Below are 26,687 nucleotides of genomic sequence, written 5' to 3'. Positions count from 1 at the left end.
GCTGTTTTTTGTGGGACTGACTCTTGTACGTGTGACTAAAACTGCCTTCAAGTATTATTACTTTTTGAATTAGTATTTTTTTTTCTCTTCACTTATGCCAAGTTAAATATTCCTTCCATAGTGTTCTTTTATGTGCATGACTGAAGCTGAGGCTTGGTCTGTCTCCCAGGTTTGAAAGTAACTTAGAGCTGGTTCAGCACTCAGCAAAGAGAGAGATTTGCCTATAAGACAACCTATAAGAGGTGCCTATAAGACAACCTCCACATTAAAAGTTCGTTACAGGCTAAAGATTCTTAGAACATGGCAATATGTAAAGAAAAATCATCACTCCCCCACTGCCAAATAAAACCCAAACATTAAATAGGCCCAGGGCGGTGGCTCACTCCTATAATTCCAGCACTTTGGGAGGCCCAGGCGGGCAGATCACTGGACATCAGGAGTTCAAGACCAACCTGGCCAACATGGTGAAAAATACAAAATTTAGTCAGGCGTGGTGGCAAACGCCTGTAATCCCAGCTACTCAGGAGGCTGAGGCAGGAGAATCACTTGAACTCGAAAGGCAGAGACGTTGCAGTGAGCAAGATCACACCACTGCACTCCAGCCTTGGCAACAGAGAGAGACTATGCCTCACAAAAAAACAACAAACAAACAAACAAAAACATTAAATAATATCACCTGGTAGAGGCTAAAGACATAGGAGGAACAAAGAGGAGCTGGATAATTTTACATTTACGAAAAATTTAGTTGTGGACCGTTCCCGTTACACATCAGCAAGGATGGCAGGTCCTATGATTGCTGTAGTTTGCATTCTGCCTGCAGAACTAGGCTTGGCGTGGTTTATGCCTGATGATTTAGATACAGGGAACTGGGAAACTAAACCAGTGCAGAAAAAGAAAACTGAAGTAGTAAAGTACCATAATGTTTTCCACTTGAAAGATAGCCTGAGGATCGGCTTTGAGAGTTTCTTCAGTATAGGATTCTCAGAACGGAGCATAGTGAAGAAAGGAAATGCATCAAAAAGTCTAGCTGAATTCCTTTGCTCTTAGCCACACTACTCTTCCAGGAACCAGAGATGACTACTGAATACCAGGGATCACAATAAAACATGTAGTGGAATTTGTTCCATACCTGAAGTGTTTGATTCAGTTCTCAAGCTCCTGTAAAAATAAATAGCACATCTCAAAAATTTGCCAGCATAACCACAAATATTTAGAAAAGATTTACTAGATTTGAAATAACCGGTCATTCTTTAAACGCTTTGTGGGTAGTAATGAAACATGTTTAGCAAGCCTAGGCCATTGCTGATTATAGAACATATGAGAATAAAATTACCTAAATTTCTGCAACATGTGGACTATTCAATCTGTAAAAGCCGCAAAAGCTTACTGTACATAATAATATGTAATCTATTCTTATTATATCTATTGCCAGTCACCCCATAGGGCTGCTGGCATCCCCAACACTGCTGCCTCCTTGTCCTTCCCTTATCAGGCTGAGAGAAGTTAACTGCTGCTGCTGAGCCACGTAAATAAATAAGACCAATTATGTTGGGAATATAGGGTTTCGAAGAGACCTGGGGATAAATTCTGAAATGGATGGTTAGGAGAAATCACCAACTTCTGGTAGCTTCTTTATCACCAAGTCTTTGGCTTTCCTGGGGGTGGCCATGCTTGGGAATGTTGTAGCAAATAATGTACCTTATTTACATTTAATAACATTTCTTATGGTTTGTTGGATAAAAGGGGAGGCTAGCAGTTTTTTAGATTTTACTTTCAGAAATGTCTTTGGATAAAGAAGCTTATTTTCTGTGCTCCTGATTTTTAAAATTGATAATAATTAAAATACTTATTTCCTTAACCTCACTGGCATATACTAAAACATAAACTTAAGTCGCATAATTTTCACCAAATTCTTATTTCTTGACACATTTTTCAATAAGTATTTTGGAAGTATTGAATAAAACAAATAGTTTAGGAAAGATAATTATCTTAGCTATTATCCTACAAAATAAACATGCAAAGACATAATTGTGATCCATTTTAAGGGGACTGGCAAATACATCCAGTTCAAGTTCTACAATGGACATTTCAGAAAGTAAATGTTAAAATAGTAATTTTCTATACAGTTTGCAAATAAATATTCATATAGTCTTTATCAAATAGATCTGATGACTTAAATGAAAGTTAAGCTTAATGATAAAAATTTTCAAGAGACAGAAATATCAAGTAAATGTACCTTGAAAAATAGATGCAAATTAAAATAAAGCCTGCCACTATCCTCTTTGAAACAAAGGAAAGAGCCATGGTAGCACTACTGTCAAGACAGGAGAAAAAAATATAAATGTTTTATAAAGTAAATTCTTCATTTCTAAAGGACCTAAAGTGACAGTATAGATAAGTTTAAGTCTCCAACATTTTTCACTCATCTAGATTTAAGATGCTCAATTTAAATTTTAAAGACTAGTAAATCTGAGGGCACAATATTCAACAAGGTCATCGTTTACTTTTTTTTTTTCCCTGAGAAAAGGTCTCCCTCTGTTACCCAGGCTAGAGTGCAGTAGCTCTATCATGGCTCTTTGCAGCCTTGACCTCCCAGCTCAAGCAATCCCCTTGCCTCAGCCTCCTGAGTAACTGGGACCTCAGGTGTGCACTACCACGCCCAGATAATTTTTTTCTTTTTTCTTTTTTGTAGGGACAGGGTCTTGACATATTGCCCAGGGTGGTCTTGAGCTCCTGAGCCCAAGCGATCCTCCCGCCTGGGCCTCTCAAAGTTTTGGGATTACAGGCATGAGCCGTTGCACCCAGCCTAATTTTTTATCAGTGTTCCAAAGTACGCAGTTATAAAGTGTCACTGAAATCCATGGTTATGGAAAAGAAAAATAATATATATAACTTATTTTTCAACCCCACTAGCATTACTAAATCCCACTAATGTCTCTGCAATACAGCAGTAGTGAATTCCATTCTGTTCTTAGAATATTACATCTTTCATCCATAATTAACATTCTCAAATTAGACTCTAAATAGTAATTATGTTCCTGATGCAAATAGGCAATAAAAAGAAATCCATGCTTTATTAAATTGGGTTTAAGAGGATTACTTCTAACCAAAATTTGTTTTGTTTTGTTTTTCTTCATCTATTTATTTCTCTCCAGTAGGGTCAGCTGATAAATGGCGTAGGGAGCTGAGAAGGGAGGGGTGAGACCTTGAAGAATTGGAGATTTGTTAATTCTCGAGATCTTTTATATCTTTAAAATTCTATAATTTTTGCTATTTATTTAGGGATTCATTTTTTATCATTTCTAATAGTGATCACAATAGTGAGACTAATGAAACAGTACCTGCTGAGCCTTTTTCATCCTAACAAAGTTATTCTTATAATTTTTAATGTTTTAAAAAGCTATTAAGGGGTAGTATAGAAAAATTCTCAGGGAGTGATGTCAGCAAGATGGCTGACTAGAGACGCCTGGCATTCATCCTTCTCCCACATGAAAGGACCACAGCAATGAATAAACTGCTAAGATGTGACTGGAGTGTCAAAGGAAGGTCACTGGAGGGCAGCTGGGGAGCAGAGATATGTCTGTGGTGATGGAAAGTCCAGGAGGACAGTGTGGAGGCACCTATATCACCCACGTGGACTAGATCTGCCCAGAGTCAGGAGAGACTTCCCATTGCAGGGAAAAGGTAAGCAGAAGAGCTCCACCAGCTCCCACTGCTACCAAAAACACCTACAGTCCTTACAACAGGAGAATCCCACAGTCCTCACAAGCCCTGAGCCTAGTTTTGGGAGCTGCTAGGAATTCACACAGCTGGATTGCCCCAGGTTAAGAGCACAAGGTATGCACTTCCTACTCCCCAATCACCACCTGTGAGCCAAACTGCTGCTTGAGACCAGAGCCACCTCTGGAGAGTAACCTGCTCTGGGGGGCCACTGGCCACTGCATCTCTCCAGCCCTAGGGCTCCATCTCCATTCCACCAAGCCCACACTGGTGGCTGAACATGACAACACCACCTGTGCAGAACCTGGGCCAGGATCTGCTGTGGCTGTGGCTTTACATAGCAGGGAAACCAACCCTCACTGCTGCACTTCTAGCCAGAGGGAGAGTATGACAGTCTTATCCATGGAAAACCCACCCTTGAGTCAGCCAAACTGCTGCATACACACCCTCAAGTGAGAGAGACCCCTGAACCTCTAAACAGCTGATATACCCCTGGGCAAGCAGAATGGCTATGTGCTGTGCTTAGGGCATGAAAAACTGTTCCACAGTGCCTCCATCCCCTACAGACATGTTCCTGGCCTGCCCAATGACCCTGCACCCAAAATCAGGGCCCAAGACACAGTCCTGCAGGTTGCTCCTGACAGGCATGCCCCCAGGCCAGCCAAACAGGCAAGAACCCATATCCTGGACCAGAGAAACAGTCCCATAAGCCACCCAGGTGGACATGCCCCAGGCTGCCAAGCAGCCCTGTATCCACATATCAGGCCTCAGAAACAGCCCACAGGCTGACCCCAGTGAGCATGTCCCTGAGTCAGCCAAGCAGACTTGCACTTGTGTTCTAGATTTGAGAAACGGCTCTGTGGCCCACCCACCCAGTAAACATGCCCCCAGATCACCCACAACCAAGCAGCTGTGCACCCACATCCCTGGTGCATAGCTCTGAGAAACACCAGGCCTGAGAAACAGCTCTGTAGGCTGCTACTCATAGACAACAACTGTGTGATCATGCTTCTGGCCACAGTAACAGCCCCATGGCCCCAAACCCAGCAAGCCAGATCTCAGGTTGGCCAACCCACTGTGTGTATGTGCCTGTCTGTCCCCGACCTGAGAAACAGCCTGGTGAGCCCATCCCTGGCAAAGCTGCACCACTGATGCCACAAACTCTCTAAGCCTAGGCCACTGAGAAACTTGCAAACACTAAAGAAACTACATGGAGACTACACTATTGCATCCACTTAGAACCAAAGCCAACGCAACCCACTGAACTGATATCCCAAGACCAATTCATATAAATAAGTCTTTCCCTGTGACACTACTCCATAAAATTGGAAGAGGCATTTTTTCCATTAGATGCATAGAACTCAACATAGGACCACAGGATACATGACACTTCCAAAGGAAAACAATAATTCTCCGGTAACAAACATCAATAATAAGAAAATATATAAAATGTCAGAAAAAGAATTTAAAATAATAATCTTAAGAAAACTGTTAAGATTAGACTCTTAAGATTAAAATCTTTTACAGATAAACCAAAACTAAGGAAATTCATCATCAGTAGATTGGCCTTACAAAAAATGCTCAAGGGACTTATATATAGAAATGAAAAGATGATAGCCACCATCATGCAAACATGCAAAACTATAAAACTCACTGGTAGAGCTGATACACAAAGGAGAAAGAGAAAGCAATAAAACCTTATCACTACAGAAAATCACTCAACTGCAAAAATAAACAATAAGAGAAGTAAGGAGCAAATGATATGCAAAACAACCAGAAAACGTGTAACAAAATGACAGGAGTAAGTCTTTACCTATCACTAATAACCTTAAATGTAAATAGATTAAATTGCCTGCTTAAAAGATATAGACTGGCTGAATGGATTTTTAAAAAAATGACTCAACTATATGCTGTCTACATGAAACTTACTTCACCTGTAAAGATACATATAGACTGAAAGTGAAGAAATGAAACAAGATATTTGATGCAAATGGAAACCAAAGTCAAGCAAGAGTAGCCGTATTTATATCAGATAAAACAGACTTTAAGTCAGAAACTGTAAAAAAAAGATGAAGAAAGTCATTCTATAGTTATAAATGGATCAATTTAACGTGAAGATATAACAATTGTAAATATACATGTACACTGGAGCACCCAGATTTATAAAGCAAATATTAGATCTAAAGGCAAATAGAGATCCCAATACAATAATAGCTGGGGACTTCAACACCCACTCTTAGCGTTGGACAAATCATCTAGACAGAAAATCATCAAAGAAACATGGAATTTAAACTGCATCACAGACCAAATGACTTAACAGACATTTATAGAACATTTCATCCAACATCTGTACAGTACACATTCTTTTCATCAGCATGTGGAATATTCTCCAGGATTGACTATATGTTAGGACACAAAACAAATGTCAAAAAGTTTATCCAAAATTTTTAAAAATCAAAATCTTATCAAGTATTTTTCTGACCACAACAGAATAAAACTAGAAATCAATAACAACAGTAACATTCAAAAGTATACAATACATAAAAATTAAACAACATGCTCCTAAATGACCAAAGGGTGAAGGAAGAAATGAAGGATGCTATTTAAAAATGTACTGATACAAATGGAAATAGAAATACAATATACCAAAACTTATGGGGGCACAGCAAAAGCAGTATTAAGAGTCAAGTTTATAGTGATAAATACCTACATCAAAAAACTAGAAAGATGTCAAATAAATAACCTAATGATGCACCTTGAGGAACTAGAAAAGCATGAATAATCCAAACTCAAAATTAGTAGAAGGAAAGAAATAATAAAAGTCAGAGCAGAAATAAATGAAATGGAGACTGAAAAAAAAATCCAAAATATTAACAAAACGTGATTAACTCATTCTATGAGGACAGCATTGCCCTGATACCAAAACCAGACAAGGACATGACAAAAAAAGAAGACTACAGGTTAGTATCCCAGATGAATATAGATGACAAAATCCTCAACAAAACAAAATCCACAGAACTGTACAACACAAGGAGTAAACCTTAATGTAATGTAAACTATGGACTGTAGTTACTAACAATGTATTAATATGTGTTCGTTGACCATAACAAATGTACCACATGTAAGATGTTAATACAAGATACCATGGGGGATTGGTAGGAGGGCACAGTGGGGTGCGTGTGTGGAACTCTATGCACTATTTGCTCAGTTATTTTGTAAATCTAAAACTGCACGCAAAAAATAAAGTTTATTAATTATTTTTCATAAATTTTTTAAGAGGCATTAAAAGCGAATGTAATGGTTTAGGGCATTTGTTTCGGGCAAGGAAAGAAGTAGCTGAAATGATTCAGTTAACTTTGTGAGATTTTGATTTGTGGTATGATTTTGAAGTGTTAGACAAGGGTTGGGGGCACTGGATTTGAGACAGAAGAATGAAATAAAACATGAGGAAGACATCAGAGTGACCAGACCTGATCAATGATTATTTAGGACAAATTGCTAAGTTGGATGGATTCATTTAATCTTTTTTTAAAAATAAATCTTATGCTTTTCTAATAAAGCCATACTCATGTATTGTAGTGAAAGGTACGTTTTCCACTGAGCAGCACCTGCCTCTATCCTTCTGCATCTTATATTCCTGTATCCCTTTCCTATTTCTGACTAATGGTTTCTGTTTTTCTCTTCCTACTTTACTCTCACTCTCTCCTGTTGTTGTTGTTGTTTTTTAATCTTTTTACTTTCTCTTCTAACACATCAGACTTACAAGTTGCCCTTCTGTCATTGTTTACTTACACTGAAATAGCTCAGTGGTTATCATAAAAAAAAAACAATAGATCAGTGTTCTGGAGAGAAATTTATTTCAGTGACTTCTGTGTCCTCAGTAAAAGTAGGAAAATGTCTGTGGGTGATAACAGCAATTCACACATTGAACCATAGTTTATCTTTTCGAGCTCCTAGTCCTGGAAGAAAGCTCCCTGGAAGATTCCTGGTGAGGCTATAGTTCTTTCCACAGCTATAAAAGCAGAATCCTTATTTTGACTGTAGGGCTTCAGGAGAAGCCATTGTGAGACAGGAATCCTTGCTTGATAGATATGACTGGCTTCTCCTAAGGAAATGGTTCTCAAATCTGTGTGCGCATTAGAATCACTTGGAGGTCTATTAAAACACAGAATTCTATGCCCTATCCCCAAGCTTATGATTCAGTAAGATGGGATGAAGCCTAAGCATTTACGTCTTTAACCAGTTCCCAGGTGATGCTGCTGGTCCAGCGTCCTCATTTTGAGAACAACTCATATAGAAACCTTAGATGGTTAACGATGCTTTGCTTGAGCAGCCAAGAGCCAACACTTTGAATGTCTTGGCACTTGTATCTAGAGGCTCTGGGATTGTGAAAAATGCAGTGCTCAAGCAGCTAAAGCAAACTACTCTGATTTCAAGGTTTGTGGCTCTCCTAAGGATCACCCTTTTCCTTTGTTTCCCTTGGCCTATACTTTGTTAGGAAAGAAGACTTTTTAGAAAAACCAGCTTTGAGTAGTTAATCCTCAGTTGAATAAGATATTTTTGTGTATATATTTATTTGTATATATGTGTAAATATATATATATATATACACTTTTTTTTTTTTTTTTTTGCAACAGGGTCTTGCTCTGTCACCCGGGCTGGAGTGCAGTGGCTCTATCATGGCTCACTGCAGCCTCAACCCCCCAGGATTAGGTGATCCTTCCACTTCAGCCTCCCTAGTAGCTGTGACTACAGGCGCATGCCACCATGCTTTGCTAAATTTTTGTATTTTTTTGTAGAGACAGGGTTTTGCCATGTTGCCCAGGCTGGTCTCCAACTCCTTGGCTTGAGCGATCTGCCCGTGGGATTACAGGGGTGACACACTGCCCCTGGCCCTATGATACATTTTTTGTCAGAGGAGCCATTTTAAAGAAGATACTTTTTTTATTTAATCTACATTGTTAAAAATGAATTATTAGTGACAATAATGATCATTTACCGAGCAACTAATATGTCCAAAGCCCTCTGTGCACTTTCATCACTATGCTTCTCAGAACCTTACAATGTACCTAGTGTGTTTACTGTTTTCATTATACTCTTTCAAGGAATTCCCCAGAGCACACCTATATTTGACTTTAGCATGCATTCTATTACTCATTTTAGCAGATCTTCACAGTGGTTAAGATTACATTACAAGAAACATGAAAAGGTCTCCCGGCAGGAGAATGCTTAAAGTCTATCCAGGACAAATGATTTAATGTTCATTTTTGAGAAGTTTTGCAGGGACAGACTTCACAATGTACAGAACCTACAGAAACTGGTTCTGTTGTTTATCAATATATAATAAATGATAAGTATTTATTTATTTAAGAGTCAGTGTCTTGCTCCATCACCCGGGCTGGAGTGCAATGGCTTGATCATGCTCACCAAAGCTTCAAACTCCTAGGCTCAAGTGACCCTCCCACTTTTGTTTTAGTGACAGGGTTTTGTTAAGTTGCCCAGGATGGTACTCCCACTGTAGGTTCCGCAGTTGATGGGATTACAGGCGTGTGAACCACTTTGCCCAGGTTATTTTTTAAATTGATTGCTATATTACCTAATAATAAAATTTTCCTCTGTGTTAAAATAATTTACTTTAAATCTACTTTGTAAATGTAGCTTTCTGCGAACTTTCTCATACATTTGAATATGGTCATTGTCACCTATTAACATTCTCCTATCACCTCATTTTTTTTTACTACACTAAAAATATTTAATCAGTTTTGTGCTCTTTTCCCCAGTTCTTCTCTAGGTTCAGTTTATTGGGTAGTATAGTGGAAAGATTACTTCAGACATCCTGTGTGGTACAGAACCATGTTTGTACTGTATTCAATGTGAGTCAAATCTACATTAGGTTTTTTTGTTCAGTTTGCTTGAACCTATCTTCCTCCCTCTTTCCCTCCTTCCTCCCACCTATATTTTATCTATATCTATACCTAGATGTATTTTGAACAGTTACCATGTGCCTGGTATTGTGAGGATTTTAATATCAGCTATTTAATCCTTATAGCAATTCTACATGGTAGATAGTATTCCCATTTTACAAATGAGGAAACATACCTGAAGAAGTAACTTGCCCAAGACCATAGAGCTAATGAGATAGAGAAGCCAGCATTTGAACCCAGAGATCTGACTGCAAAGCTTATTCTCTGTTTTTGTTTGTTTTTTGAGGCAGGGTGTCACTCTGTCACCCAGACTGGAGTGCAGTGGTGCGATCTCAGCTCACTGCAACCTCCACCTCCCAGGTTCAGGCGATCCACCTCAGCCTCCTGAGTAGCTGGGACTATAGACACATGCTACCACACCTAACTAATTTTTGTAGAGACAGGGTTTCACCATGTGGCCCAGGCTGGTCTCGAGCTCCTGGACTTAAGCTATCTGCCTCCCTCGGCCTCCCTAAGTGCTGGGATTACAGGTCTGAGCCATCATGACCTGTGGCAAAGTTCATTCTCTATTGGCTGTGTTAAACTGTCTCCCAATGAATGCATCCTAGATTCAATTTACTTTTAAAATTATATGTGTAATCAATTATATAATGAAAGTTTAATAGAAACATCTATCAATAGCTACAACAAACATTTATTCCTTTTATCATCAACTATGCCCAAACTGTGGTTTCTTCCCAGACTATAGAAATAAAATACCATTGTATTTACATTTTTTGGAATTTTGCTTCTCCAGCTTATAATTCCTTATTACGAACGTAGCTCTTTTCTTTTTTCTTTCTTCTTCTTCTTTTTTTTAAATAGAGACAGGGTCTCCCTGTGTTGCCCAGGTGGGTTTCGAACTCCTGGGCTCAAGCAGTCCTCCTGCCTCAGCCTCCCAAAGTGCTGGGATTATAGGCAGGAGCAACCATGCCAGCCATAGCTGTTTTCATTGAAATTCTGCCTATGGCTTTTTCTAATGGGGTTCTGTTGTTTCATGAAATCGACATACTGTTTCCTGGTTAGCCATTTTCCCAGTTGTGAGCATCTGGATTACTTACAGGTTTTCCATACGAAACGCTATGTTCAGGTAAGTTATTTTCCCCTTTGAATTATTTCTTTGACATGTTACCATAAGTAAAGGAGTACAAACATTTGGGGTGTGAATTGAATTGACAGCCATTTACAGTGACACCAAGAGTGTTGTTGACACCTAATGAAAAGCTAACTGGTAATTGCTTAACTTGTATTTCTTTAATTATTAGTGAGGTTGATTCCTTCTCAAGTAGTTGTCTTCTGGAGTAAATTTTCTATTTATGTCCTTAAATCATTTGCTAATTGGATCTCTTACAAATTCCTACCAACTACTTATATATAAAGGTAATCTATTATACTTTTTCGTTGTTTTTTTTTTTTCCGAGATGGAGTCTTGCTCTGTCACCCAGGCTGGAGTGCAATGGCATGATCTCGGCTCACTGCAACTTCAGTCTCCCGGGTTCAGGCAATTCTCCTGCCTCAGCCTCCCGAGTAGCTGGGATTACAGGCGCCTGCCACCACACCCCGCTAATTTTTGTATTTTTAGTAGAGACGGGGTTTCACCATGTTGGCCAGGCTAGTCTCGAACTCCTGACCTCATGATCCGCCTGCCTCGGCCTCCCAAAGTGCTGGGAATACAGGCATGAGCCACCGCTACCGGCCTATTATGCTTTTCCCCCCCACTCTGTCGTCATACATATATGAGTGTATTTATTTTTTTAAAATGATTTATTTGGCAGAGATTTGTAATTGTTATGCAGTCAATCAACTTGGAACTCTATTCCCCCAGAGGTTCACACTTGCTCAGGTCTCTGATCAAATGGCCTTGACCACCTGTATAAAATATCTCTCCACCCTCTTCTAATCACTCTCACTCTCTATTCTCTCTCTCTCTTTTTATTTTCATCACAGCACATTCCAGCTGGCATAACATATTGTATTGGTTTATTATCTGTGTCCCCCACTAGAATAAAACACTCCATGAGATAGGGACTTGATCATTTTTGCTGCTGTATCCCCAGTGCCTAGGGCATAGGAAGTGCTCATAAATATTTTTGAGTGAATCACGTAAACTCTGCCATTGAAAATTACTTTTATTGTATCAGTGGACAATAAATGATCTTTCCTCTGTAAATGAGGCAATGATACCATTTCATTTTCTTCTGGCTCATTATAGTTTTAAAATAATTTACTCTTTTACTATCTGAAATTTTTTTATGGTACATCATAGATCTTTGACCAACATTTTCCTAGAATTTTGCTTTTTCTGTGCTTCTCTTTTTTTTTTCTTCTTTTTTTGAGATGGAGTTTTACTCTGTCACCCAGGCTGGAATGCAGTAGCGTGATCTTGGCTCACTGCAACCTTTGCCTTCTGGGTTCAAGCAATTCTCCTGCCTCAGCCTCCCGAGTACCTGGGATTACAGGTGCCCGCCACCGTGCCTGGCTAATTTTTGTAGTTTTTAGTAGAGACAGGGTTTCACCATCTTGGCCAGGCTGGTCTTGAACTCCTGACCTCGTGATCTACCCGCCTCAGCCTCCCAAATGCTGAGATTACAGGCGTGAGCCACTGTGCCCGGCCTCTTTCCATGCTTCTTTTGAATTCATGTCAGTTTGGATCTATTTTTGTTTCTTTTCTTTTCTTTTTTTTTTTGAGACAGGCTGGAGTGCAGTGACATGTTCATAGCTTACTGTAACCTTGAACTCCTGGGCTCAAGAGATCCTCCTGCCTCAGCTTCCCTGTAGCTAAGACAATAGTCAAGTGCCATCACACCTGGCTACTTTTAAATTTTTTTTGTAGAGACAGGGTCTCGGTAAGTTGCCCAGGATTGTCGTCCTACCTCAGACTCCCAAAGTGCTAGCATTACAAGCATGAGCCCCTGTGCCTGGTTATGTCTTTATTTCTATATTCTAAACTTTGCACTGGTAGTTCTGATGGCCATTTAATTATAACACGGCTTAATATTTTATAGGACTGAGTAGCTCTTAGACATTTTCATCCCAATTGTTTCCTTGATATTTTTTTTCTTTAACTTTTTACTATGGAAAATCAAACATGCTGAATTAGAAAGAATAGCATAGGAAATGGAAAACTGTTTTTTGAATGCATAATAGAATATTTTTTAACAATGCAAAACAATGATCCTAGCATTTCTGCTTTCCTTTACATTAGGCAGTCTTTGTAAGTACCAAGTTTATAATGAAAATCTTTTCACCATGTACAAAATAGTTCCTAATATTATAGTAACATATTACCATTGTTCTTTTAATTCACCAAGCCAGCTTTGAGCCCTTCTCTGTGTCCAGCATGTGTTCTAAGAGGTGTGAAGGATACCTTACAAAAAAGAGTGCTCCCTGCCTGCAAAGTGCTTATAATCCAGTTGGGAAGATAAAAACTTTAAGTGAAAGAACTGGAGACTATCCTGCCATCATCTTAGCTTTATCCTCTGTACAAGCCAATGACAGGCAGCTTATAAGATTAAATACATAACAAATGAAACAGAGAAAGCAGCTAAGAGCCTGCAATACATGAGCCAGAAACAACAGTCTCCAAATGCATGATTAAGTATCTGTCAGCACTGGCCCAGAACGGGGAGGCTGACATTATTTATCCTCAACCAAGCCAGGTTGAGTGCAATGCTAAGCACTCAACTGGTCAGTGAATTTTTAAAAACAGTTTTAAATGTGAACCTAATGGTCCAGTTTCTGATTTTTGTTGTTGTTGTTACATTAATAAGTTCTTTAGTGGTGATTTCCGAGATTTTGGGGCACTCATCACCCAAGCACTGTACGCCGTAGTCAATGTGTAGTGTTTTACCCCTCTCTCCCCTCCTACCCTGTTGCCTTGAGATGTTTACCCCTATCTTTTCCACATCCTTTTTAAATACAATTTTATGATTTCTATGAGATATCTTATTGAGATGTTAATTGGTATTGTATTTAAATCTACTTATGCAGAAGAAGAATCTAGTTTTCCTTATTCAAGTTGTCTTTTATTTCTGCCATTAAAGTTTTATAATGCCATTTATATAGATAAGAGTATCAGCCTCACTAAATGTTTGCTTTTTGTTGTTGCTATTGAAAAATACACCCTTTCTTCAGTATATTTTTGGCATGCAAATTAAAACTATTTTTTGTGTTTACCTTATAATCTGTGACCTTCCAAAAGAAACTAAAATTTTGTTGATTCTCAAATTTTCTAAATATGAGTTGCCACTTGCAAAGAGTGATTTTAAAAATTCATAATTTTCTTTGTATTTCTGAGCCCTATCAGATTGCTAGAAACTTTTATATTACATAGAAATGTTAATGGGAACATTCCTAATTTGTTCTCAGTTTTGTTTTTGTTTGAGACAGGGTCTCACTCTGTCACCCAGGCTGGAGTGCAGTGGCACAATTGTGGCTCACTGCAGCCTTGACCTCTTGGGTTCAAGCCATCCTCCCACCTCAGCCTCCCCAGTAGCTGGAACTACAGGAATGTACCACCACTCCTGGCTAATTTTTGTAGTTTTTGTAGAGATGGGGTTTTCACCATGTTGTGTTCTAAGTTCTAAATAGAACAATTATAAATTTCTTCATTAAAAATAATATAGGCTCTGGTTTGTGGTAAATATTCTTTATTGTGCTAAAGGAAAACTCACAACTATGTGGATCTTTTCTGTGATCAAGAATATCAAACAGAGCAGGCGCGGTGGCTCACGCCTGTAATCCCAGCTCTTTGGGAGGCCAAGGTGGGCGGATCATCAGGTAAGGAGATTGAGACCATCCTGGCTAACATGGTGAAACCCCATCTCTACTAAAAATACAAAAATTAGCCGGGCATGGTGGCGGGCGCCTGTAGTCCCAGCTGCTCGGGAGGCTGAGGCAGGAGAACGGCGTGAACCTGGGAGGCGGAGCTTTCAGTGAGCCGAGATCGCGCCACTGCACTCCAGCCTGGGCGACAGAGCGAGACTCCGTCTCAAAAAAAAAAAAAAAAAAAAAAAAAAAAAAAAGAATATCAAACTTTATCAAATATATTCATAGTATCATGGCTATTCTACTCTTCTATATTTTAATAATGATTAATATTAACCATTCCCTTAATTTTATGCACTTGCTGTATTTTCCCTGCTAAGACTAAGATTTTAGCATTTATTGTCACAAGTAGAATTAACTTTTTCCTTTTCTCATTACTGCACTTGACTAGTCTTTAAAAAAGAAAAAGCAAAAAAGTTATTAGTTGGAAGTGCAGAGAAGGATAAGGGATACATAGAGAATATGTATAGAAGAAAATATAGGGAAGTATAGAGATGTATCTTTAATAAAATTACAAGTACCCATAATCACTATTGAAGTCAATGCCCCAACTCCAAAATATGTGAACACTGTGATTCTATTTTCCTTTTTTTTTCGAGACAGAGTGTTTCTCTGTCGCCCAGGCTGGAGTGCAGTGGTGCGATCTCAGTTCACTGCAACCTCCACCTCCAGGGTTCAAGCAATTCTCATGCCTCAGCCTCCCGAGTAGCTGGGATTACAGGCGCCTGCCACCACGCCCGGCTAATTTTTTAGTAGAGATGGGATTTTGCCATGTTGGCCAGGCTGGTCTTGAACTCCTGACCTCAGGCGATCCACCTGCCTCAGCCTCCCAAAGTGCTGGGATTACAGGTGTGAGCCACTGCACCCGGCCTCTGTTATATTTCCTGAAGCACATACAACAACTGACATCAGGTAGACACCCCAGAATGCCAACTGAGTAACATGACAAGTTGGCATGAAAATAAAACTTAGCCAAGGTTGAACCAAATGTGGGTCAGAGTTGACTATATCATCATTCAGTTACACTATATCTGTCTCTGAGAATCTTCAGTGGCAGATGCCTGAGTTAAGAGACTAAAGCACACACTTTATTAATATTTCATGTCTTAGAATTCCTTTGGCACATTCCTGCCTCACATACCTGGATTCTTCAGCCTTGAGAGCTGTGCTCTGAAAATCAGGCATCTTTTCTTCAGAGGTCTTATCCTCCATCTCCTTGGATGTATTTGCCTCACTTTCTACTGGAGTCAAGGTAGTTTGAAAATATCTTTTACCTTCAAAAGTCAGTGTTATGTTTGAGACGGTGACATGTTTTGAGGATTCTTTCAACTCACTCTTACTTTTTGTACCTTGTAGACACCCAGGCTTCAGAATGTTTTTCAGTTTTTCCTTTAAAAATAAAAAGCAGCAGCAAATCAGGTAACAGGAGAGCATCAGGTAATAGGTGTTTGTGGAACAGTATCAAATACAGGCACCATTTCATTCATCGTCACTGAACGCCTGTGAGGAGTAGTAAGGAGGGAGTGAGGCTTAGAATGGCACGACCATGGGGAGAGCCCCGGGTGTGTTGGCGGCAGGCTGTGTGGGAGCCAGGGCCTGCGCCACTGCAGCCTGACACATGTTCCTCAGCTCATGTTGTCACCTCACAGAAGACAGTTGGCATCTAATTACAGTACTTCTCTGTGAATTGTCAGCACAAGAAAAGTTTCCCAGAAATGCCACTGATTCCCCAGTCTGAGTTTGGTCTTAATTAGAGCATCTGATAGGTTACAGAGATTGGGGGCTCATAATATAAAAGAAATTTTTTTTTTTGTCAAAAGACTTAGAACCTGTATCTAAAACTTAATACTCTAAAATCCCCCCTTCCTCCTAATTTCCCAATTTCTGTTAATGTATCACCTCTCCTAGCCGCTCTCTGATTTGATCAGAATCACTCAGGGCCCAAGGCAGTTGGTCAGCAGGCCCTAAAGCCAACTTTCTAATGTCCTTCATGTCTGCACCTTCTTCTTTCCACTGCCCCTGCCTAGTCCATTACTTCTTGATATGGTTTGGATGTTTTGTCACTTGAAAATCTCATGTTGAAATGTGACCTCCAATGTTGGAAGTGGGCCTAGTGGGAGGTGTTTAGGTCTTGGGGGCAGATCCCTCGTGAATGGCTTGGTGCTGTCCTTACCATAATGAGTGAGTTTTCACTCTAAATTGATGCGAGATTTGGTTGTTTAAAAGAGCCTGGCACCTCCTTCCTCTCTCTTTTGCTCTCTCTCTGGCCATGTGATGTGCTGGCTCCCCTTCTCTTCCGCACTATTGTAAGTTCCCTGAGGCCCTCACCTGAAGCAGATGCCAGCATTGTGCTTCCTTTACCACCTACAGACCCATGAGCCAATTAACCCTCTTTTCTTTATTAATTGCCCAGCTTCAGATATTTCTTTATAGCAATGCAAGAATGGCCTAATACACCTCTACTACATTTCCTTAAAAATGATGTAATAATATTCTTCCTTAAGGATAAAACTTCACTTTTCCCTGACAATGAAAGTCATACATATTTATTATAGCATATTTGGAAAATCCTATAATGAATAAAGCTAAAGATAGAATATTATTGCTTGCCAAGGCAGGTGGATCACTTGAGGCCAGGAGTTTGAGACCAGCTTGGGCAACATGGAAAAACCCCATCTCTACTAAAAATACAAAAATTAACTGGGCATGTGGTGGGCGCCTGTAATCCCAGCTACTTGGAAGGCTGAGGCAAAAGAATCGCTTGAACCTGAGAGGTGGAGGTTGCAGTGAGCCGAGATCTCACCAGCCTGGGCAATGGAGTGAGACTGTCTCAAAATAATAATAATAATAATAATAATAATAATAATAAAAAATTATTGCTTGTATGATGCCACTGCCCAGAAACAACTACTTCTATGCACATTTCACCCTGATCTTTCTGTCTATTTACTTTATGTCTACTTAGATCATCTTGAAGTTCTGTCTCCTACCTTTTTCACTTAACATTTTATTATAAGTATTTTCCTCCTGTCATTAAAAATTGTGTAGAACTATTTGAATTTTTCCTAATTAAAAATTAGATTTGTTTGTTTGTTTGTTTTTTGAGACAGGGTCTCACTCTGTTGCCCAGGCTGGAGTGCAATGGCATGATCTTGGCTCACTGCAACCTCTGCCTCCCGGGTTCAAACAATTCTCCTGCCTCAGCCTCCCAGGTAGCTGAGATTACAGGCACCCACTATCACATCGGCTAATTTTTATTTTTTTAGTAGAGACGGGGTTTTGCCATGTTGGCCAGGCTGGTCTCAAACTCCTGACCTCAGGTGATCTGCCCGCCTCGGTCTCCCAAAGTGCTGGGATTACAGACGTGAGCCACTGCGCCCATCCCTACCATCTTTCTTTTCTTTTCTTTTGTGTTTTTTGAGACAGGGTGTGACTCTGTCACCCAGGCTCGAGAGCAGTGGCACGATCTCGGCTCACTGCACCCTCTGCCTCCAAGGGTCAAGTAATTCTCCCACCTCAGCCTCCCTAGTAGCTGGGACTACAGGCGTACACCACCATGGCCAGCTAACTTTTGTATTTTTAGTAGAGATGGGGTTTTGCCATGTTTCCCAGGCTGGTCTTGAACTCCCAAGCTCAAGCAATCCACCTGTCTTGGCCTCCCAAAGTGCCGGGATTACAGATGTGAGCCACTGCACCAGGCTTTTTTCTATTGTGGACCTAGAGGAAGTTTTTCAGCAGCAGTCTTCAAACAGATCTCTTTACCTATAATCCATCCTGCCATTAGATTAATCTTTTAAAAACACAGCTCCTTCATTCCCTTACACAGGAGACTTTGGTCACTAAGGTTTGCCCAAAGAGTGAAGTTCTCACTTTTAAATTTGGCTCTCAAGGTTTTTAAGCAACTTTCTAGTCCTATATTCTACTATTCTCCACATATATTATTCTCTAGCCCAACTGAACGCAATATTTTTGGACGTGACTCTGTTTTTCCACTGTCTGGGCTTTTCTAAAGCCACTCACTTTGTTTTATTTTTTATTATCCTATTTCCATCCTCATGTTTACCCATCGAAATTCCATCCCATCCTTCGAGGTACTGGGTACTGCTATATATTTTTAAACCAGAAATTAACCCTTACATTGTATTAATATCCTTATTTTAGAAGTGAGGAAACTGAGGCTTATGTGGATTCTGTGACTTGGGCGAAGTCACACAAGTAATATGAGCCGCAGGTTGAGAGTCTAACTTGGTTCTGATTCTGATTCCAAAATTCTTTCCATTTCTGATGCTGGGCTAAGATTTATGTTAACGGTGGTCACTGCCTATATCAGGAGACATCTTACAACTCCTTTATACCAGGGTTCAGAGATTGAACCTCACTATTAAAATTAGGTTACTCAGAGTAGGTAGGTTCCATAGCATTTTGATAATCAATGTCAGTTAACCAAGAAGTATGATCTCGGTAATCCCTCTAGTTCTCGATTACTAAAGCATGAAAGTCTTCGGTGACACGTACCTTCTCCTCTTGCTTGGCCCTGATTAAGTCATTGTTTTCAAACACCACTGTGACTCCCGAGCAGTCTGTAATATCAGAGCTGTCTGTGACTTCCGTGGCTTCTCTGACTTCTATGACTTCTGTGACAATTCTTACATCCGGGACCTCTGGGACCTCATTTTCTGGAAGATCTGTGACATCTGTGATGTCGGTGATGTCTGTGAATTCTGAGAAATCTATGCTGTCCCTGACATGTTCAGGGCCTGTACCTGCATACATGTACGGGGTCAGGATGGCTGTGAACGCGGTGATATCCATCACATCTGTGGAGCCTGTGATGTCTGTGCTATTTGTAATTCCTGAGAGACTTGAAACCTCCGACACTTTGGAAACTTTGGCTTTCTCCTGATTCAAGAGGGAGATGAGGGCTACCCATTGAGAAAACAAGGTGTCCTGTTTATATGCAGAGGTGCAGAGCTGTAAGTAGTAGGCTCGACCACTCACCAGCTTTACTTTCAGGCGCATGTTCTCCGCGTCATGCACAGAAAGAGTCACAAACTGCAGGGGGAGAAACCTGCAAACAAGCACACAGTAACATCATCTGGAGACCTGACTGGAGGCTTATAAAAAGGCCTTTCTTATATATATATATATATATATATTTGTTTGTTTGTTTGTTTTGAGACAAGGTCTCACTCTGTTGCCCAGGTTGGAGTGCAGTGGTGATGCGATCATGGCTCACTGCAGCCTCGACTTCCTGTGCCTAAGTGATCCTCCCACCTCATCCTCCCGAGTAGCTGGGACAACAGGTATGTACCACCAACGCCTGGCTAATTTTTGCATTTTTTTTGTAGAGACAAGGTTTCACCATGTTGCCCAGGCTGGTCTTGAATGCCTGGGCTCAAGCAATTCACCTGCCTTGGCCTCCCAAAGTACTGGGATTACAGATGTGAGCCACCATGCCCAGCCTCTTTCTTATATTTTATAGTAGTTTGAAGAGTGAGACTCAAGACACCAGACTTACCTCCCAGATAGATCTGGGTAGGGGCTCCTGAGGACCATCTCATCTTAATCATATGCCTAAGGCTCTGATGTATAAAAACGTCAGAATGGGCTGGGTGCAGTGGCTCACACCTGTAATCCCAGCACTTTGGGAGGCCAAGGCGGGTGGATCACCTGAGGTCAGGAGTTCAATACCAGCCTGACCAATATGGTGAAACCCTGTCTCTACTAAAAATACAAAAATTAGCTGAGCGTGGTGGTGTGTGCCTGTAGTCCCAGCTACTCGGGAGGCTGAGACAGGAGAATCGCTTGAACTGGGAGGTGGAGGTTGTAGTGAGCCAAGATCGTGCCACTGCACTCCAGCCTGGGTGACGGTGCAAGACTCCATCTCAAAAACAAAACATGTCAGAATGTCAACTATTTACCAAGAGAAAGTGTCCATTTAAATTAATCCTTCAAAATTGACTTAAAGTTAACCAATTTGCTCATGATCATAGACCAAGTTAGTGGCTGAGACAAGACCAGAGCTAATTCTGCTGGAAGCTGGGATGCTGTGGAAGAGGAGGCATGTTCTAGAAAGGCAGTTTATTATGAGTCTTCAGTTCCTGTTAATTAGGTTTAGTTTTTTAAAATTAACTGCCTGTTTGATACCCATTGTCATACATGATTTCACCCATCTTCAAGGATGCTCCTCTTTGTCATTTGCAGCAGGGAATGCGAGTGACATGCTCCATTGGCGCAATTGTCATCAGTGTTTCCATTTTCAGATCCACAGGGGTAATGCACATCTTCTGAGAGATCTTTAACCTCTTCTCTTTGTAACTCACCTGGTGAGCACCAGTTTCTCTGCAGGAGGAGATGTCAGGAGACTTTTAAACAGGGGTTCTGTATCTTTTTGGGCACCAGGTGTCAGATGTGCCAGTAGCATCACATTGGGGATCTTGTGGGTGGAGCTGGAAGAACAGATGCCTACGGTCACCCAGTTGGCTCGGTTATGAAGGTAAATGGATTCACCTCTTCTGTTGACCTGAGTGCAGAAAACAGGAAAAGGCGTTATATGATGAAATGTGTGGCTTTGACAACCTTGCTTGCCTGAGAAGTGTAAGACAGGGCAGGAAATAAAGGAGGAATGAACCATGATGTGTTTGTTCCTTCACTTGCTCATGCTAATTCTTGGAGATACCGCAGGGAACAGACACGGTCTCTGACCCGTGGGGGTCTACCAGGGAAGGCAAACATTAAACAATTTAAGTATGTGACTAATTATTACTGTAAGAAGTTTTACCAAGTACAAGTTCAGGATGTTACGGGAGCACATAACAGAGGACTTGACTTAGCTTAGAGTGGGGAACAGGCAGTGATGTTCTGGTAACAGCTAGGTCTTGGGAGGTACACACATTTACACATAAGTTTAAAATGTTACTGACATAAAAGACAAGTAGCACACAAATTTACAAATAATATGCAATATTCTTTAGTCTTTAGTTTAAATTCCATAGAGCCAATTAATAAATTCCATAAACTCTTGCCAAACTTTTCTTATATGTATAATCTTGGAAGTATAGACAATAGTAAAATGTAGTAAAAGAATAGGAATGATGAGTTTTGAATATTTACTGCCCTTATTTTAGATATAATATAAGTTTATAAAATTTAATTTTTAAGAACTTAATTTTTTTTTTTAGGTGGAGTCTCGTTCTGTTGCCCAGGCTAGAGTACCGTGGCGCGATCTCGGCTCACTGCAACCTCCGCCTCCCGGGTTCAAGTGATTCTCCTGTCTCAGCCTCCCAAGTAGCTGGGATTACAGGCACGTGCCAACAATCCTGGCTATTTTTTGTATTTTTAGGAGAGACGGGGCTTCACCATGTTGGCGGGGCTGGTCTCGAACTCCTGACCTCGGGTGATCCACCCACCTTGGCCTACCAAAGTGCTGGGATTACAGGAGTGAGCCGCTGCGCCTGGCCTATAATTTAATTTTTAATAATGGCTGTGTTTAACAACTGACTTGCAAATTTCCTGAACACGTACCAATCGACCAGTTCCGGCACACCCCTGGATATGGAGTCATGGAAGTCTTCCACGGAAGTCTTCCCTGAGGAAGTTCAGGTATCAGCCGATACCTGAACTATGTGGGAGATAAACTGGCTGGGTGGAGAGGAGAGGCCTCTGCATGTATAAAAACCCCAAAGTCCAAGAAACTTGGCCAATAAAATCTCTGCTACTTGGTAGAAGAAGAGACTGGAGGATGGGCAGACAGGGAAATGAAGGAAGGCAGAGAGGAGCTACACTGTGGTTTCTCAGCTGTATGATAACTGGTTCAATTAAAAAATACATCATTGAAAGAAAGAGGTTGTAGCTCACATGATTGATAACCTACCCAAACTGTGCCCCTCTTCTTCTGGATTAACAGAATCCTGGTTTTGTCCAATATCATGGCTCAGGGATAATGACCCAGCTCAGGGATTAAATCCTGATTAACTTAAATGGGTAGTGGTGGTTCCACTCCACCCCTTGCCAGTGACTGGTTTCAGCAGTGGCATGTGACCAGCAAACATAGAGGAGGTCTCCTCCAACCCTGGAAAACCTTTCTCAGAGCCACCAGGAGACAGAGATGAATATCTTCTACTGCTGGCAGCTGTCATTGTCCTGTTTGGATGTGATGCCCTGAGGGGAGCTGGCTCGAAGGTGACAGAGCAAAAAGAGAGAACCTGAGTCTTCTACTGGGAGTGAGCTGATGCCCTGGGGCTCTTTCACTCTATTTGAGATAATTGCTTTCTTTTAAAATTTTTAAAAATATTTATCTGTTTGTTTTTAGAGACAAAGTCTTATCATCCAGGCTGGAGTGCAGTAGCGCCATCCTAGCTCACTGCAGCCTGGAGCTCCTGGGCTTAAGCAATCCTCCCTCCTCAGCCTCCCGAGTAGCTAGGAATATAGGTGTGCAGCACTGCACCCTGCTAATTTTTAAAAATGTTTTTAGAGATGGGATCTCACTTGTTGCCCAGGCCAGTCTTGAACCTGGCCTCAAGCGATCCTCCCGCCTTGTCCTTCCAACGTGCTGGGATTATAGCCATGAGCCACTGCACCCAGCCTAATTGTTTTTCTTTTTTCATTTAAACCTGTTCAGTCAGGAATCTTGGTAACTTGCTGCCAAAGACATGCTAACCAGGTGGGGTTGTGCATCTTGAAGGATATGAGTTGCCAAATTATGATGGGGGCTATGTCTGACCTACAGACTGCTAACTACCCCAAATGTTGGACAAGTACTCTGTAATTTCATTAGAGTGTGCAAAAGGTAACTAACTTGGAAATGGCACAGGATGAAAGGTGAAAAAATAAAAACATTATCAGTAGGAAAGAAGTATGTATAAGGTAAAGTACATCAAATCATGACTTGTCACATGTGTTCTAGGGACATCACTAAAACATTAGATGTTTCGGGAGGCTTCACCTCCTGCCTGTGGTATACTGGAGGTGGGTAGCTCACACTAGTACTCAAATATGAGTGCAGAATGAGTGCAGAGAACGTGTTTATGGAAGATGAAGTCTCTTTACTTTTTTTTTAAACAAGGAGTTTAGTTTTATTTTCTCTGTGCATTTGCAAAATACTCAGGACCAATGTAAAAAAGAAATACCTCCTGTGGAAAAAGTTGCATTAAAAAGGGGAATGGGGTGGGGATGCCGAAAGGGATTAGTACCTTAGCCCCAAGGAGCTACAGCATCTCTGATTGGTCCAAGGAATCGAAAATATGTTGGGAAGCTGTAACAGGAGGAAGGAAAATGTGAATTTACTGAGGGAGAGGGCTCCAAAGCGGGCCTCGAGGGGCAACTGGTGGCTGGGGAGTGGGTCTGGGTGGAGGCAGAGGCTGGTAGCCACAGGGTGTGGGTCGTGGAGGGCCAGTGTATCCATGGAGGGGGGTATCAGTGGAGGAGGTCCACACATACCATGTGGAGGCATAGGACCTGGATGACCCATGGGAGATCTGAATGGAGGCCCTTGGAGGGGGCATGCCCATTGGAGGAGGTCCAGGATGAGGCATTCCAGGTGGTGGTTGAGGTGGTGGCTGCCCCCCAGAGCCTGGGGGTCCAGAATGGGGATGTCCTAAGCCATGAGGTCCATGGTGTGCCAGCTGCATCTGAGACATCCCTGGATGGGGCACTCCTCCTGGTGGGAATGGGTGAGCCTGTGAGTGTCCATGACCAGGATGTCCTGCCCCTGGGGTTCCTGCCGATGGAGGGTCATGTCCTGCAGCCCCAGGAGGCATAGGTGGTGGGGCATGGCTGGGGGTATCCCATGTGGGAGGGCTCCAGGAGGTGGCACTGGGGGTGCGAAGGAGCCAGGAGGAAGCATGCCTGGTGGAGGAAGCCCAGATCCCAATGATGATACCACAGGATTGGGGGCAGAGGGTGGAGGAGGTGCATCTGCAAACAGCTGATGAGGGCGGTCAGGCTGGGAGAGCGGGTTCTGAGCTGCCAGAAGTCGTCCGGCTGCTAAGCCATGGCGCTCACCCTTGGAGTCCTTCTTGAAGGCATAAGATACGGTGATAGGGCGGTTACAGAGGTACTGCCCGTTCGTGGCTTCAATTGCTGCATCTGAAGCATCAATCAAATGAAGCAAAATTAATAAAGGCATAACCTTTGGAGTTGCCTGTGTCAGGGTCCCACACAATCTTGGGGGTTTGTAAGATGACCCCAAAGGTGCTGAAAGTATCATAAAGCAACTTCTCATCAATCTCAGTGTCCAGGTTCCCAATGAAAATGTTGGCCCCTACATCCAGGTTTTTGTTGTTAGCTGATGCCTTGTTCACCCGTATTGGCTTCCCATAGAGTTTGATCATGTTCATGATCTTAATGGCATAGTCAGCATCATCCTCACTCAAGAATTCACAAAGTCATAGCCTTGGTGCTGGCCAGTGACTCTGTCCTTTGGCATGAGGGTGTTGACTACTGGTCCAGCCTGGGGAAACAGTTCCCACAGCAGTTGTTCACTACGTTCTCATCCAGGCCCCCCACGTACACAGTGGCATCCTGGTTCCGCTCGGAGATAGGCCTGGCAGCCATGGCAAAAGAGCTCCTGCCATCCTCTTCTTGCCTTTTGAAGTGTCTGTTGTCCTCCCTTGTCACGCCTCTGTGAAATCAGCTGAGCAGCTTCTCGAATGTGTTAAGAGTTAGAGGTAATAGCTCAGTGTTTAGTGTTAGATTTTGTTATGGAATTTCTAGGAATTTTAGAGGTATGACCCCTATCATTGAACTCATTTCACCATTTCTTTGTCTGAATATTTTAATGTTGAATGTTTAAAGAAAAGTTAGCATTGCTCCTAAATGCATAGAAATGCAGTTTCATTCATAATGTAGGGACATTCTTATGAGAAGGAAGCTTTTCTCCCTGACACCATCTGACAATTTACCTTCAGACCTAGGAGTTAAGATTCATTGTAATCCCTAGTTGTGTCATAGATGTTCTTTAGAATGTCTTCTACGCCTAAGAAAGAAGTTATCTGTATGTTTCCCTGTGGCGGGAAATGCCAAAAACGGCTTCATGTAATTTTGGGAAGATTATGATGGAATGGCAATTATGGTAGAGTTAAGACAGAAGTCCTTCACAAGAGTTTTGGGGAAATTTGAAGTAAATGTCCTTTAACATTGTAATTATTTCAAGTTTTTTAAAGTTCCCAAACTGTTCTCTTTAGTAGTATCACACATTCCCTTGGCACATTTAAAACAATTCTCCTACCATCCTTTTCAGTTTTATTTGAGAAAATTACTGAAGTTATTGGAACTTAACTCAGGCCTTGAATATGATTTACCTGGATAAAATTGCTCTCTAACATGGGAGGAGATACAAAAGGGGCATACTCTCCTCCATCCAACATATTTTGAAGATCTCTCGGATCATGGGAGTGTGGGGTGCAGAGAGCATCTTGCTTATTGATCCTCATGGTAGACTTGCTGGTGTTCTTCTTCATTGCGCTTGCACATAAACATAAAAAAACTGAGGGAATGGAAACACAATTAATGGATACAGAGAGAATTTAATATCATAATTAAGTTGCTTCATTTATTTATTAATTCAGCAAATTTTATCAATATCTGTGATATGCTTGGCACTGCACCAGGCACTTGTATTAATACATACATCTAAATAGGACTGATAAGATCTCTGCCCTCATTCAGCTTACACTCTATGGGGAGACAGCTAGTAAGCAAGCCAAAAGAAACTCAAACAAGATGTTGGATGATAGGGACTATCAGGACTTGAAAACAGATACATACAGTAAAAAATGACCGGGGTATAGGGCTGGAGACACCTATTAGGGTATCAGGAAAGGCTTCTCTAGGAGGTCTTTCAATATATTCCCCCACAGACCATTATTTTCTATCTTCCAAATTGATGGTACCCTCTTCATCGTGCAGGATTCTCCAATCCCTTTTTGTAAGCAGGGTATAAAAGCTATACTAAACTGAGAACACTTTTTCCAGACTATTCACCCATAACTGAGGCTTAGCTCTTGGTTGCGTGCTCCTTATGAGACTCTAAGTTGGTGGAAAAATTGCCTTCCACAACACTGGTCCCTGCCGCCAAGGGGATCACTGCTATAGGCAGCATCTTCAGTATATTAAGTCTCCAGAAGAGAGAAAGAAGAAAATAAATCTTGGAAAGTAAAGCAGTAGAAGAAGAAGGAA

The 26,687-nt window shown here is 41.3% G+C and overlaps 1 protein-coding gene and 1 pseudogene across 23 annotated transcripts in view; both read right to left on the bottom strand.

The window, feature by feature from the left end:
• GARIN2 (golgi associated RAB2 interactor family member 2) overlaps window positions 1-26,687 on the bottom strand; it is a 40,717-nt gene that overhangs the window by 6,693 nt on the left and 7,337 nt on the right. For 7 of the 23 annotated variants that reach the window (XR_008513320.2, XM_054530722.2, XM_054530727.2 and 4 more), the window contains exons 3-8: window positions 25,811-25,995; window positions 20,834-21,033; window positions 19,026-19,578; window positions 15,652-15,899; window positions 2,237-2,314; window positions 1,130-1,158 (exon numbers count right to left, since the gene is read on the bottom strand). Coding sequence is in view for 19 of the 23 variants with exons in the window: in XM_054530722.2 (XP_054386697.1) it covers window positions 1,130-1,158; window positions 2,237-2,314; window positions 15,652-15,899; window positions 19,026-19,578; window positions 20,834-21,033; window positions 25,811-25,969 (1,267 nt within the window). In the remaining 4 variants the exon portion in view is untranslated. Of the gene's footprint in view, window positions 1-915; window positions 1,159-2,236; window positions 2,315-11,869; window positions 14,673-15,651; window positions 15,900-19,025; window positions 19,579-20,833; window positions 21,034-25,810; window positions 25,996-26,687 lie in introns of those variants that run through there. The other 16 variants (XR_008513321.2, XM_054530729.2, XM_054530735.2 and 13 more) reach the window with 6 other exon arrangements.
• On the bottom strand, window positions 20,964-25,804 carry LOC112128829 (splicing factor 3B subunit 4-like; annotated as a pseudogene).

The sequence above is a fragment of the Pongo abelii genome, chromosome 15 (assembly GCF_028885655.2).
Source record: "Pongo abelii isolate AG06213 chromosome 15, NHGRI_mPonAbe1-v2.0_pri, whole genome shotgun sequence".
Lineage (NCBI taxonomy): Eukaryota > Metazoa > Chordata > Mammalia > Primates > Hominidae > Pongo > Pongo abelii.
This window is presented reverse-complemented; position numbering and strand designations above follow the sequence as displayed.